The 12,390-nt window shown below is 30.8% G+C and overlaps 1 protein-coding gene across 1 annotated transcript; it reads left to right on the forward strand.

Annotated features, from left to right (window-relative positions):
• The first annotated feature begins 3,222 nt into the window (after positions 1-3,222).
• On the forward strand, positions 3,223-5,747 carry LOC111410591 (transcription factor HHO5-like). Its single transcript, XM_023041013.1, has 5 exons — positions 3,223-3,667; positions 3,829-4,088; positions 4,193-4,577; positions 4,949-5,025; positions 5,178-5,747. The coding sequence occupies exons 1-5, from the start codon at positions 3,448-3,450 to the stop codon at positions 5,457-5,459; spliced, it is 1,224 nt and encodes a 407-aa protein (XP_022896781.1). The 5' UTR covers positions 3,223-3,447; the 3' UTR covers positions 5,460-5,747.
• Positions 5,748-12,390: the final 6,643 nt, after the last annotated feature.

Genomic DNA, 12,390 nt, shown 5'->3' on the forward strand with positions numbered 1-12,390 from the left:
TAGGGTAATAATCGTATGAAAATCAATCAATACACATTTTACTTGACCATTTTGCCCTCACGATTCCTCCAATAATACTGGAAGGTGCCCTTGTTTGGGCTCCATTCAATAAAAAATAATTTTTTTTAAAAATCAATTTTCAACCATATATTTTTTAATAAAATAATATTACACGTATAGTAACAAATTTTCTTTACTTTTTACTCACATACTCTCTAAAAAGTTACTATTTTAAAGTATATTTTTAATCGAAATTTCGTTAAAATGGAGTCCAAACAAAGATGTATTCTAGGCAAGAGATGATTTCTATTTTAAATAAAAAGACAATAACATAATACACTATAGATATATCACTTTTCAAATTTTGTCTCATTGTTGATTTTATTTTTAAAGGAAAAAAAGAGTAGGGGGTAGAATAAAAAATTCAAAGAACAAAAAAATTGATTTGTCGTAGGTGGGGATTAAAATAAATTTTGATAAAATTGATGAAATATTTGATTGAAAAATCGTGATATTTACAAAATATATATTTAAAATTAATTGTTGACTTTGACTTAATTTCTATTAGAAAAGAAAAAGAAAAAGTGAACATAAGCACAAACTTGAAAGAGTTTCTTCAAAGTAATGGAATCTAACGGCTGTGAAAGATTGTCCTTTTTGATTGGGAAAGGGAATCTCTCTCTCTCTCAAATTTGTTAAAACGTGTTAAATCCACCAATGACATCCAATTTTGTATTTAGTGTCATTATAGTCACTCAATTTAATTTTGCTTCATCATGACCTATCAACTTTATATTTAATGTTGCAATGGCTACCCAATTCGATTTTATTTCACAGTGACCACCCAATTTTATACAACATTTGACTATGACTGTTCAAATTTTTTCATCATTTTCACTAATTTTAAAAGATGTAAAACAATAACTTTGCATTATATATAAAATAATTTTTAAAAAATAAACAAAACTTTATTTTAAAAAATATAATAAAATAAAAAAAACTCATTTTATAAAAACATTACTTAAGAAACTAAAAAAAAATATTTTTTCATTTTTTTAAAAAATTTATTTTTAATATAATGCAAAGTTACCGTTTTACTCCTTTAAAATAAATGAAAAGAAATTGGGTCATCAAAGTGAAATATTATATGAAATTGAGTGGTCATGGTAAAACGTTTTATGAAATTAGGTTCTCATGGTAGAATAAAATTAAAAATTGAATGGCCATGATAACATTAAATATAAAATGTAATGATTATAATAAAATTAAAATTAAATTAAGTGACCTTAATAACACTAAATACAAAATTGGATGATCTTTAATAGATTTAACCATTTGTAAAATGAAATCTTGGCCAATACTAAAGATTGGGTCCCGACCTCAACCCGAGATTCCTTATCTCTAAGCTAAGTTTGTACGACACCAATTGTTTGGTACGATTTTCCACTAACGCCCACCTCCAACACATGCTGGTCCTATCCTTTGCCGAACTAAAATTTTAAATTAATACATCAAATTTATGATTTTATCGGAAGAGGAAAAGAATTTCAGAAAATATTTATAGTATCTTTACAAGAATTTTGTTGAGTTCAAATCCACTTATAAGTAAAATTTATCGAAGCTGAAATTTTATTAGCGAGCAGCAAGGAGTTATAATCAAATTACTTATTTGCTTCCACTTTTGACCCTTTTTGATACCTTCAAATATTGATAAATGTTAATTGTACGTAAGCAGTTAAATAATGGTTCACATACAGATGATATATAAAGAAGAGAATACGGAAGGTTTTATTTATTTTTTATTTGAGAATATTTTGACCCATTCATATTTCACAATATCATGTGTATGTAAATGAGTATGTAAACTTATTATTTACATGTAACACAACTTTAAAAATATTTCATGATCATTTTCTTGAAGAATAAAATTTTCGATTGTGCTAAATACACACAATATATTTATACGCATGACGTTGTAGGATATGATTGAATCAGAATTTTTTCAACTAAATAAATAAAAATCTTTCACACTGTTTTTGACACATCATTTGTATTTAAACAATGAAGCTCATTAGATTATTTTTCTTTAAACCACTCAATTATTTACAAGTTGTATTATTCTAAAATTTTTATAGATTACATTAGTGGGTCCTATGTTAAAAGGTGTGTCAACAAGTGTAATTCATTTACCTATGTGCTGTCCCCCAAAGATGCATCCCATCTAATTTGTTTGACTTTAATGTCACACTATTTTACATTTATCATCTCATTTTAGTGGGGGTGTACTATGTACAATCTAATATATTGAATTACAAAATTGTCACTAAGCTATTGCTTGACATAAATTAAAATCAAAATTATATTAAATATCGATGAAAGTTAATAAAATATGTGGTTAAAATATTATGAATATAATAAAATGTATAATTAAAATCAATTGTTAATTTTGACTCGAAATTTTAATTTAATTTAATCTACACCAAACAAGGGTTAATATCTAGATAAAATATAATTGAATTCAAAACTATCTCAACAAATTAGCGTTCTTGCACAATAATTTTGCATGATCAACGAGAATAAATTGTTGAAGGCCAATTCAACGGGTTTTATTTTTCCTACTTCTCATGTGAAATTACAAGTACATAATTTTTAAATGATAATAACAAAAATTTTGATCGTAAATTAGTTGTGTTATTTTTAACTTTTTCCCCCTTCTTTACTTTGTTTCCAAAAATCTCAAATTGAATGGGACTTATGAAACATAACAAAATTATACACTAATCAATTTCCTAAAATTTTCTATGTAAATGGAATACAAATGTATAAAATTAAACAGATACGATTAAGAGCCTGTTTGGCAGTGATTTTGAAAATTGATTTTTTGATCATTAGAGAGAAAAGTGGGGGCCACCTATGAGTGAAAAAATAAAAAATGACGATTAAAATAATAAAATAACGGATACAAAATCAAAATTTTTGAGTGAAAAATCAATGTCAAACGGGGCTAAATAGGAGTACCCAAAGAGAGAGAGAGAGAGAGAGATCAAATCTACCAAATATTTAGTAAGATTTTGTTCAATTCACCCTACTAAATTCGCTATATTATTATTCCAATCTAAGAAAAAAAATTAGAAATAACAATGACCACACAAATGTAACCAAGGGCAATTTCGAGTAAAAGGAAAATCGCATGTGAAAAAGAAATATGCGACGACCCGGAAAAGACTTCATATTTGCATAGATATCATCGGCTCAGTTCTGTCAAAACTCGGCGTTGCTTAACAGAATCTTCGCGTTTCTTTCTCTGAAAAAACCACTGGTTTTTATTCTATCTATTGCATTCACACTGGCGATATAGATCTTCACTGTTTCTCCTTTATCTATGATTCTGGGTTCACTAGAAAACTGGGATATTTGATTAGTTGGAAACTAAAGATCTGGCAAGAAATGGGACCATCGGAACTGAGTTTGACTTGTAGACAATCGGCGATGAAACCTTATATTCCTAAAACGATTAGTGAATTTCTCGAAGAAGTTTCGTTGATCAGTAACTCATCTGAAAGGCTTTTTAAGCTTGATGATTATGTGAACAGACTCCAAGATGAAATGAAGAAGATTGATGCATTCAAACGTGAGCTGCCTCTTTGCATGCTCCTCCTCGCCGACGGTGAGCCAATTTTCTACTTTTATTGTGTAGAAATGGGTTTTTGATTGTTATTCTTAATTTTTTCAGAAATTGGGTTTTGGAATTTCTGATTGCTGGGATGGGGTTTTGGTGTTTTATAGATGAGTTTGCTAATTTTTGGGTTTTGATTACTGCCGTTGCAGCAATTGCGACAATGAAGGGGGAGTTAATGCAATGCAAAAATTCAAGTACTGAGCCAATATTGGAAGAATTTATACCATTGAAGAAAATTAGTGATGATTCAGATGAAAAAGTTGAGGTTCCAAGAAATGAAATTGTTAGCAGTAGCGATAAAATGAATTGGATGAGCTCTGTGCAGCTATGGAACTCTGATAATCAAAATCCTTTCCCCGATATTGAACTCAGCAACAACAAGAAAGCCTTAAAACAAGACAACAAAAGGGTAAAAATCAAAATATACGTTTACACATATAGTTGTTAATGTTATTATCTGGTTTCTTGTGTACATGATGTAAATTTGTTGTTCTTTGTGGTTTTGGTTAATAGAGAGCTGAAGAAGAAAATAATCGACCTGTCAATTTGATGGATGAACTGTTACAGTCTAGTAATAACAGAACAGTGGGAAGGGCTTTTATGCCATTTAAGGGGTATAGTAATTTTCCAGTGATGACAGCGAGGAAGGAAGATAGGGATGAATTGCCTAGAGCAGCAGGGCTTTCGCTTTGTACGCCTGGAATTAAGAATGTGGGAAACGATATGGAATCTTGTGGTTTGAACTCCATATCTAATTGCAGCGGATCAGGTTCATCTTCTGCAGCTAATGGTCAATTGAATTCGAGGGCCGGGCAGCAGAGGAAGCAGAGAAGATGCTGGTCACCAGAATTGCATCGGCGATTTGTCAGTTCCCTGCAACAACTTGGAGGTCCACAAGGTTAGGTCTCAACTAAATTGTATCCAAGTTATTAACTAACTTCAATAGTTCAATGTGAAAATAATGTGCAATTTGAGTGCTATTTCCACACACTAGTCATGTGTGTTCTATGAAGTTGTGTGTTTTTCTTGCAAACGATTTATTGGACTACACTGGATTACACGTTGAAATTATGCTAAGTACATGGAATAGACTATCAGAATAGAAGTTATGGAACTATATAATTCCATCTCATCGAAATATGGTTTTGATCGGAGGGAAAAAAAAATTAAGAACCGGTTATCTCATAGAGACTAACGTGGCAACTGCCGCTTTGATATGGGATATTCTTCTTTAAATTAGCTTCTTACTTATTCTTAAATTCTTTGCAGCTGCTACTCCTAAGCAGATCAGAGATCTTATGCAAGTTGATGGTCTTACAAATGATGAAGTCAAGAGTCATTTGCAGGTGGGGTTTGAACTTTGAAATAGCAGAATTTTCTTTAGTATCTATCATTTGTATATAGACCTCAAAAACTGCTGTTTGTAGCTTCTGTGATGCGGTTTCAGATAGACCTAGAAAACTTTGAACTGTTATAATTCTTCTTTTTGTCATTTCAGAAATATCGGCTTCATACTCGAAAAGTTCCACCTACGACAAGCAACTCTTCAAATCGACCTTTAGTACTTGGAGGTCAGTGGATCTCGCATGAACAGCATGGTGAATCCTCAAAGCAAAGCAATTCCCAGTCAGGTTCTCCTCAGGGCCCTCTACTGTTAACTGGATCATCACGAGGTACTTCCATGACCGGAGGCAATAGTATGGAGGACGAAGATGATGAAAAGTCGGAGAGCCACAGCTGGAAAAATCACATTCACTTGACCGGAAGAGACGATGTATAGATGTCCACCATGAGTTTTTCAGAAAGAGAGAGTACACATGGGAGGAATTAAATCGCATATAAACTTAATATACAATACATATATATATTTATGATGTTTATCAAGCCAGATTATGTGGAATTTTGCAGTATTAGATTTCGTATCCATCCATTTTAAGAAGTTGTTTATTCCTTTTATCAGCATGAAGAACTTCAAGTCCATTTCTTGAAATGATGAAATGGTTTTTCACATATTTCAGCACAAACACTACGAGAAGATAAAATCTTGTTCAATGCACTATCTTGTTAAGTCGAATCTTGTTTAATCATATTCAGTACTGTATGTTTGGCATGTCTAGTGATGTCAGAAAAATCGTTGGGCACGTTTATTTCTTGCTGATTCCTCTCTGGAAATGACCTGGAATGGAATCATTCTACAGGTACCCTTCTTGGCCATATGCATGCCCAAAAGAATGATTATTTTTACTTTCAAAAAGTTATATTCTTGACAAGAGTTGTATCTCACTCTAAGATAAGCAAGATCTCTGCTTAATTATTTATGCCGCCGCTAATCATTCTTACTTCTAGATTCAAGCAGTGGGGATTAAGTCCTCATGTTTTTGGTTTTTTTATATGTTTGGTATGGCTACTTTTAGGGATGATTGCAGCTGAGGCTCCAAATCTTTTAAATAGTGACAGATTTTTTCCTAAATTTTCAATTGTGCAATCATTACCCGAAACCTTTCAAATTGTAACAACTGAGGCCCAAATGAACGGTTTTCATCTAATTTGTCGTTAGTTGATCCAAAATTTAATTTTGATTACATTTTAATCAATTTTAAAATAGTAAAATAATAATTCGATATTTTTCCCATAAAATACTTAAAAGCTTAAATCAAAAACAAAAAATAAAAAAAAAATAAACAAGGAAAAATTATCTTCTTCATCGACCTCCAACCCCCACGCTACACTTACCGCCATCGACCACCTCCACCACAGCCATCGATCATCTCCAAGCTCGTTCTTCACAGCCCTTCTCGAATCTGGTAATGGGAATGGGAATTGCTCAAATCTTGTATGGCAAAGCAGTTCTCCTGTTGGATTTTTCTCTGGTATGAATATTTTTTTTTTTTGTTTTCTAGCAAATTTGCTATATTTATTTCAGCCTGGATTTACTTGTTTTAATTATTTACTTAAGCTTGGAAAATATCATAGATCCTTGTTTCTTCATGGTTGACCTTGAGCCTATTTTTGGATCTGGGAAGAGTTAAAGAAAGTGGAAAACAAAAATGACTGAATGCTGTTCCAGATTAATCGATCTTCCATAATAATTCTGGTTATCTTATAATTAGGGAGAAGGAATATGAACAGTGCAATATTTTTGGTGAAGAATATATTTTATGTGAAAGGAAGAGATTTCTAGGACATGGAGGATTCTAATTTTTTAATTTGGTTATGTTCATGGCGATTTGGTCCATGGCGATGGTGGCGGTGGTCGATGGAGATGGCAGCGTCGGCAAATTTCTAGTTTTGGGATTGAGGGGGTCGATGAAGAAGAGTCTTTTCTTTTTTCTTTTTATTCTTTTTTGTTTTTGATTTAATTTTTTAATTATTTTATGGAAAAATATTAAATTACAATTTTGCTCTTTTAAAAATTGATTAAAATGTGGTTAGAATTAATTTTCGGGCCAACTGATGACAAATTGGATGGAAACTGCCTATTGGGGCTTCTGTTGTTATGATTTGAAATGTTTGGAGTGATGACTGCAACGATTGAATGGTTAGAAAAATGTCTGGCATTATTTGAAAGGTTTGGGATCTCAGTTGCAATTATCCCTTATTTTTATGAATTCTATTTTTAGCTGTTGGAGGACTCCAAGTTTGCTTCTCCGCTTTTGTCTGTTTATTAAAAAGTTGTTTGGGGAATAATAAAATTCCCAATTGTTGGAATCTTTATAAACGAAGAAATGATAGAATAGGGTTCATGGGCAGAGAGGAGAATCTTGATTCGTTCAAAGTAATTAAAAAAAAAAAAAATTGTCCTGCTTATAATTTCAAAATTTTTCCTTACTTTTTACGCACATTTCCCTAAAAATCAATATTCATTTTTTTTTATTTTTTTGAAAAGTATGGTTTTCAAAGGTTAATTCCTTTTGGGTTAATCCATTGACTCTACTCTCTATGTCTAATATCTTTTTATGTTATTGTTTGTCTATGTCCAGTTCAATGAGCTATATTGAATTGTGACCCTTGATGGTAGATCTCGAGATGCTATAAGATATTCTACATTTTACATTGCATCTTCTTAAAAGAGAGGGGGAAAAAAAACCCTTTTGGAAAGATGGAAGTTACTTTTTGACGCCAAAGCATTGTATAATGCTATATAATTGATATTCAACACCAATTTAGATGATATTGAATTCTACATTCTAAGGGGAAAAAAAAATTTGTCAAGGTTTTCGGGGAATCTAATTTTTTAACTTTTAAGGGTCGTTACGAATGTTTTGAGTGAATCCAAAATAGGCACGCAATTTTTTTAAAAGAATATTAAGAGTAGAATCTAACCTAAATCATAATCGACTTAAATCCTATAGAAATAATCACGATTGGACAACTTTTTGGGGGTATAAATGTCAAAATGTTTAAAATTAAGGGGGAACCACGTTTTTCTTAACTGGCTATTAATCCCACTTTAATAATTTAATTTGCTGTCATGTTTCTCCAAATTGATTGAAAAACTGTCCTTTTCACGGACAAAATAATGGAGAAAGAATCTTGAAGACAAGATATTGAATGAACCCACATTGATAGGCCATTATAAAGATGACAAAAAAATAAATAATAATAATAATAGTAGTAGTAGTAAAAATAAATAAAGTGAAAAGACGGAGCCAATCAATTATTTTTAGGGTTTTCTAATGGCAACATACATGGTATCATAGAAAATTATATTATTTGGACAACCTATTACACTACAAAACATTGGCTGTTTCCTAATCCTACTTGCATATTCCTACAAGATGTTTGCCTACTTTAGGGCTTGTTTGAGCCACATTATTTTTTTAAAAAAAATATTCTCTAACAGTGATTGGACATTATTTCAACGACACATTCTTCAATAAAATAATATTACACACAAATTTAAAATTTTTCTTTATTTTTTAATCACACATTTCCCATTGATTTGACATGAATAATGCATTTTTTTCTTAAAACACGGCTCAAACACGGGCTTAGTAAATAATATTTGATCTTAGATTTTTGCTTGTGCAAAAAACGCAATATTACTATTAGTATTTAATATATGTACATTATTTGTTCATGTTAGGGCTCTAATTCAATAGTGACTTTAAGTTGTTTAATGCTAGTATCAATTATTTAATGGTGATCGCAGGGGTGAGTACTTTATATTTTGAGAGTACTAGAAATTTTTATGTTATATGCAAATAGTTTTTTAATGAACTAGCTACATATGCTTAATTTTCTTTATCAATCTAGAATCTTCAAACAACAAATTACAGATAGTGGTATCGAAATAAGTTAGATTGCCAAGGTCCATCACATTAAATCGGATCGAAACGAGTTAGCTTGTTTCAGACTTGTTAATGGATTAGCCATCTTTATCACCATGGTGGTTATGTTTGTTTAATATCACGAGTGAAACTGCTTTTTGAGAACTAAATTTTTTGGCTTTCATTCTTGGTGTTCGCATAAATTTCCCATAGCTCCCCATTTTCTCCGTGTTCGTAAAAAGAGCATATGCAATGATCTTTTTCTTCGGTTATAGCTATTTGTGAACAAAGAAGTTGTATTTGTGTTTTGTGATGATTAAACTTGGGTGTTGTACTCTGTATTTTTAGAGGAATACATTTTCTGTGTTCTCAAAAAGAGATATGCATATGCTCTTTTTCTAGTGTTATGACTATGTGTGAGCAATGTAGTTTTTACATTCCTTATCTCCATTCCTTAGCAATTAGATAATAGAGCCATTTTTTATGTTATTCCCTTCAAAATTATAGTAGACTAGTGAAGTAAATGTTCAATGTTGGAAAAAGGGGATAGCATGATGTACTTTGGTCATGGTTGGGCATGCTACTTCCCCTATTAAGCAGTTTGACATGAAAATATAAAGCTCTTGTTGTCACTTTTTTAAGATTTTGTCAACTTTTTGGAATATTAGCCACTTTTCGAGTTTTCGTCACTTTTCTCTATAGATGATGTATGACTAAGAGTTTTAGAGGGACGGTTGGAACAACCATGATTTAAGTTCTTGAAATTTTGAAGTTCATGCAATAAAAGGCTCAACTATGTCTTCTCCAATGCAAGAACTTATGGAATTATGATTGTGGTCTAAATGATTTTGTCTTTTTAAAGCTTTTTTGTCACTTCTTTAAATTTTTGTCTTCCAAATCCAACTTAATATGTTAGTTAATAGAAGGAAAATATATAAAAATGAAAATCAACCATCCATCGGATCTATTCTAATGTTTTGATTTATATGTCATTTTTTTGAGTATTCACTTTTTTTAGTGTTTGATACTCTTTTGAATTTTTGCCATTTTATTGAATTACTTCCACATTTAATACCACAGGAAGAGAGATGGACAGAGATGATGAGGATTATGATACAGACAATAATTGAGTGTTAAATGAAGGCATATGTGATATGCTGATGGAGGTAGAGATAAAGAAGTATTTGATGAAGCAAAGATAACCTGTAAATTGCATTGAAAATATTCAATGATAGATGATTTGTATAGGATTAACAAGCTTTGATGAAGAGTTATGGTGTTTATACTTTTTTTTTTATTTGCACGTTGTGACACTTTCATTAATAGTGATATAGCATATTGTGCCACTTTTTTATTAAAAAATTTCACTTAGAATGAATTTATAATTGAACAATAAATCTTTCACTAAACTTTTAATTTGTTTATAAGAATTTCTTTTAGATGTTAATTTCTATCATTTTTTTGAGTGAGAAACATTAATTTTTTTAATAAAAGTGAATTGTATGTCATTTTTTAACTAAAAAGTGACATTGAGTGTGTCAATTTTTTATTCACTGTCACATCTTTTGAATTTGTGTTACTTTTTTTTTTTTTAAAAGTTTGTCACTTTTTTGAGTTTGTATATTTTTTTTTTTTTGAATTTTGTTACTTTTTTTAATCCGTGTAACTTTTTTAAATTTGTGTAACTTTTTTGAATTCGTCACTATTTTTTAAAATTTCTGTCATTTAAAAAAAAAAAAATTGGCACTTTTTTTAGTGTTTGCCACTTTCGTCATCTTTTTGATTTCTACAACTTTTTTTAGTGACAAATATCAGTTTTTAATGAAAGTGATATTGTAAGTCATATATATATATTTATAAAAAAGTGACACTTATCTTTTAATAATGACATTGTGCCCCCTTTTTTTTTTTTTTTTTAATTAAAAGTGACACAAATTGTGTCACTTTTTAATATCACACGATATTTTTACTTCCAAAAATTTTTGTCATATGATTTTTCAAAGACATCTAATTTTAAGGGTATTTTTGTAAGTTGCCCAAAAAAGATTGCCTTGGCTAGCAATATTGTTTAAATTCCTGGATTGATCCTGGCCCAGCCCAAACCAAATTTTTAGACGGGGTCCATTTTCAAATCCTCAGCGGACTTCAATTGAACCTGATTATAGGCAGGCTCGATTAAGCCTGATCCATCCATTTTGACATTGATATAATTCTTGACTTGTTTATANTCCTATTGCAGTTACATGAATTGGCCAAGATTGGGAACTAAAAACGTTAGTCTTAGGTAACACCTGTAAATTAAATTAAAAAACTATGTACTAAACTTTGTCTGTCTGTCAATATTAGGTGCTGGTATTTCAATATTTGAATACAAAAATAATATAAAACTTTCTAATGTAAATAATTGTCTTGTTTGACTTCCTTTGCTAATATATTTTTCTTGTGTTCTTGTGAACAAAATTGTATGCCTATAAGAGTTAATTTATCACAATAATAATATTTGGAAAGAGTCGAGAACTACAAACTAAATCGTCCAATGTAAATTATGAATTTAGAAACCTTTCGACGAACCAAGAAAAGTTATAACCAATAGAAGTTAGAAAAGCCATTAATTTTGTAATTTTTCATAGCATTTCCTTGGTCAATTTCTATTTCACTTGAATATTTAAGCACGGATTCCGTCTAAGAATTCTGGTAACATTTTTTGCATAAATTATGGGTGGTGGGACCCACTGCTTATTAATCTCTTTTATTTTTACGAGCAATACTACTCATCAATGGTTTATCATTATCGGTTTAGGTGTCATTGGATCCTTCATTTATTGTATAATTCATTAATACATATTACAGCTTCATCAAATATGAATCAAGAGAACCATTGCTAGCTAAGATAAGTAACAACGCTTGATTTTAGTTTAGCCCAACCCCGTTTGAACGGAAGGATTACGCCATGCTAATGTGCTTTGGAGATTATCCACATCCCATACTATATGGTTCGTTCGAGTTTAGTTTAGATTTGTAAAGAGTTGGTTTTATTTTGATTATACCTAACCTTGAGGGGTAACTCAATGGTCAGATCTTGGATTTGTTCTTCCATGGTTAGCAGTTCACCTGAGGTAAGTACCCGATTGTAAACTTTAGGGCCCCGTGGAATTAATTAAGGTGCACGGCTGGTCCGGACACTTATTGTCATCAAGAAAAAAAATAAAATTTTGATAATACCTAAGAGCCTAATAGCTGATTATAATTGCTCAAAAAATAAACGATCATAAAAATTGCTTAATTCTATTAGATTTTTACGAAAATGAACTAGCTTGACTACCGAAGTAAATCAACTAGCGCAGAAGGGGATGGAGGTGGCGATTGTCCTGTAACATTTTGTAAAATTTAAAAAAACCATGTATATATAAACTACATCCTCTAAGACAGCATCGAGTAGAC

This window comes from Olea europaea, chromosome 15, assembly GCF_002742605.1.
Source record: "Olea europaea var. sylvestris chromosome 15, O_europaea_v1, whole genome shotgun sequence".
Taxonomy (NCBI): domain Eukaryota; kingdom Viridiplantae; phylum Streptophyta; class Magnoliopsida; order Lamiales; family Oleaceae; genus Olea; species Olea europaea.

Coding starts and splice junctions, on each gene's coding strand:
- LOC111410591 (XM_023041013.1), top strand. CDS start 3,448: ATGGGACCATCGGAACTGAGTTTGACTTGTAGACAATCGGCGATGAAA. Junction 3,668..3,828: donor CATGCTCCTCCTCGCCGACG/GTGAGCCAATTT, acceptor CTGCCGTTGCAG/CAATTGCGACAATGAAGGGG. Junction 4,578..4,948: donor ACAACTTGGAGGTCCACAAG/GTTAGGTCTCAA, acceptor AATTCTTTGCAG/CTGCTACTCCTAAGCAGATC.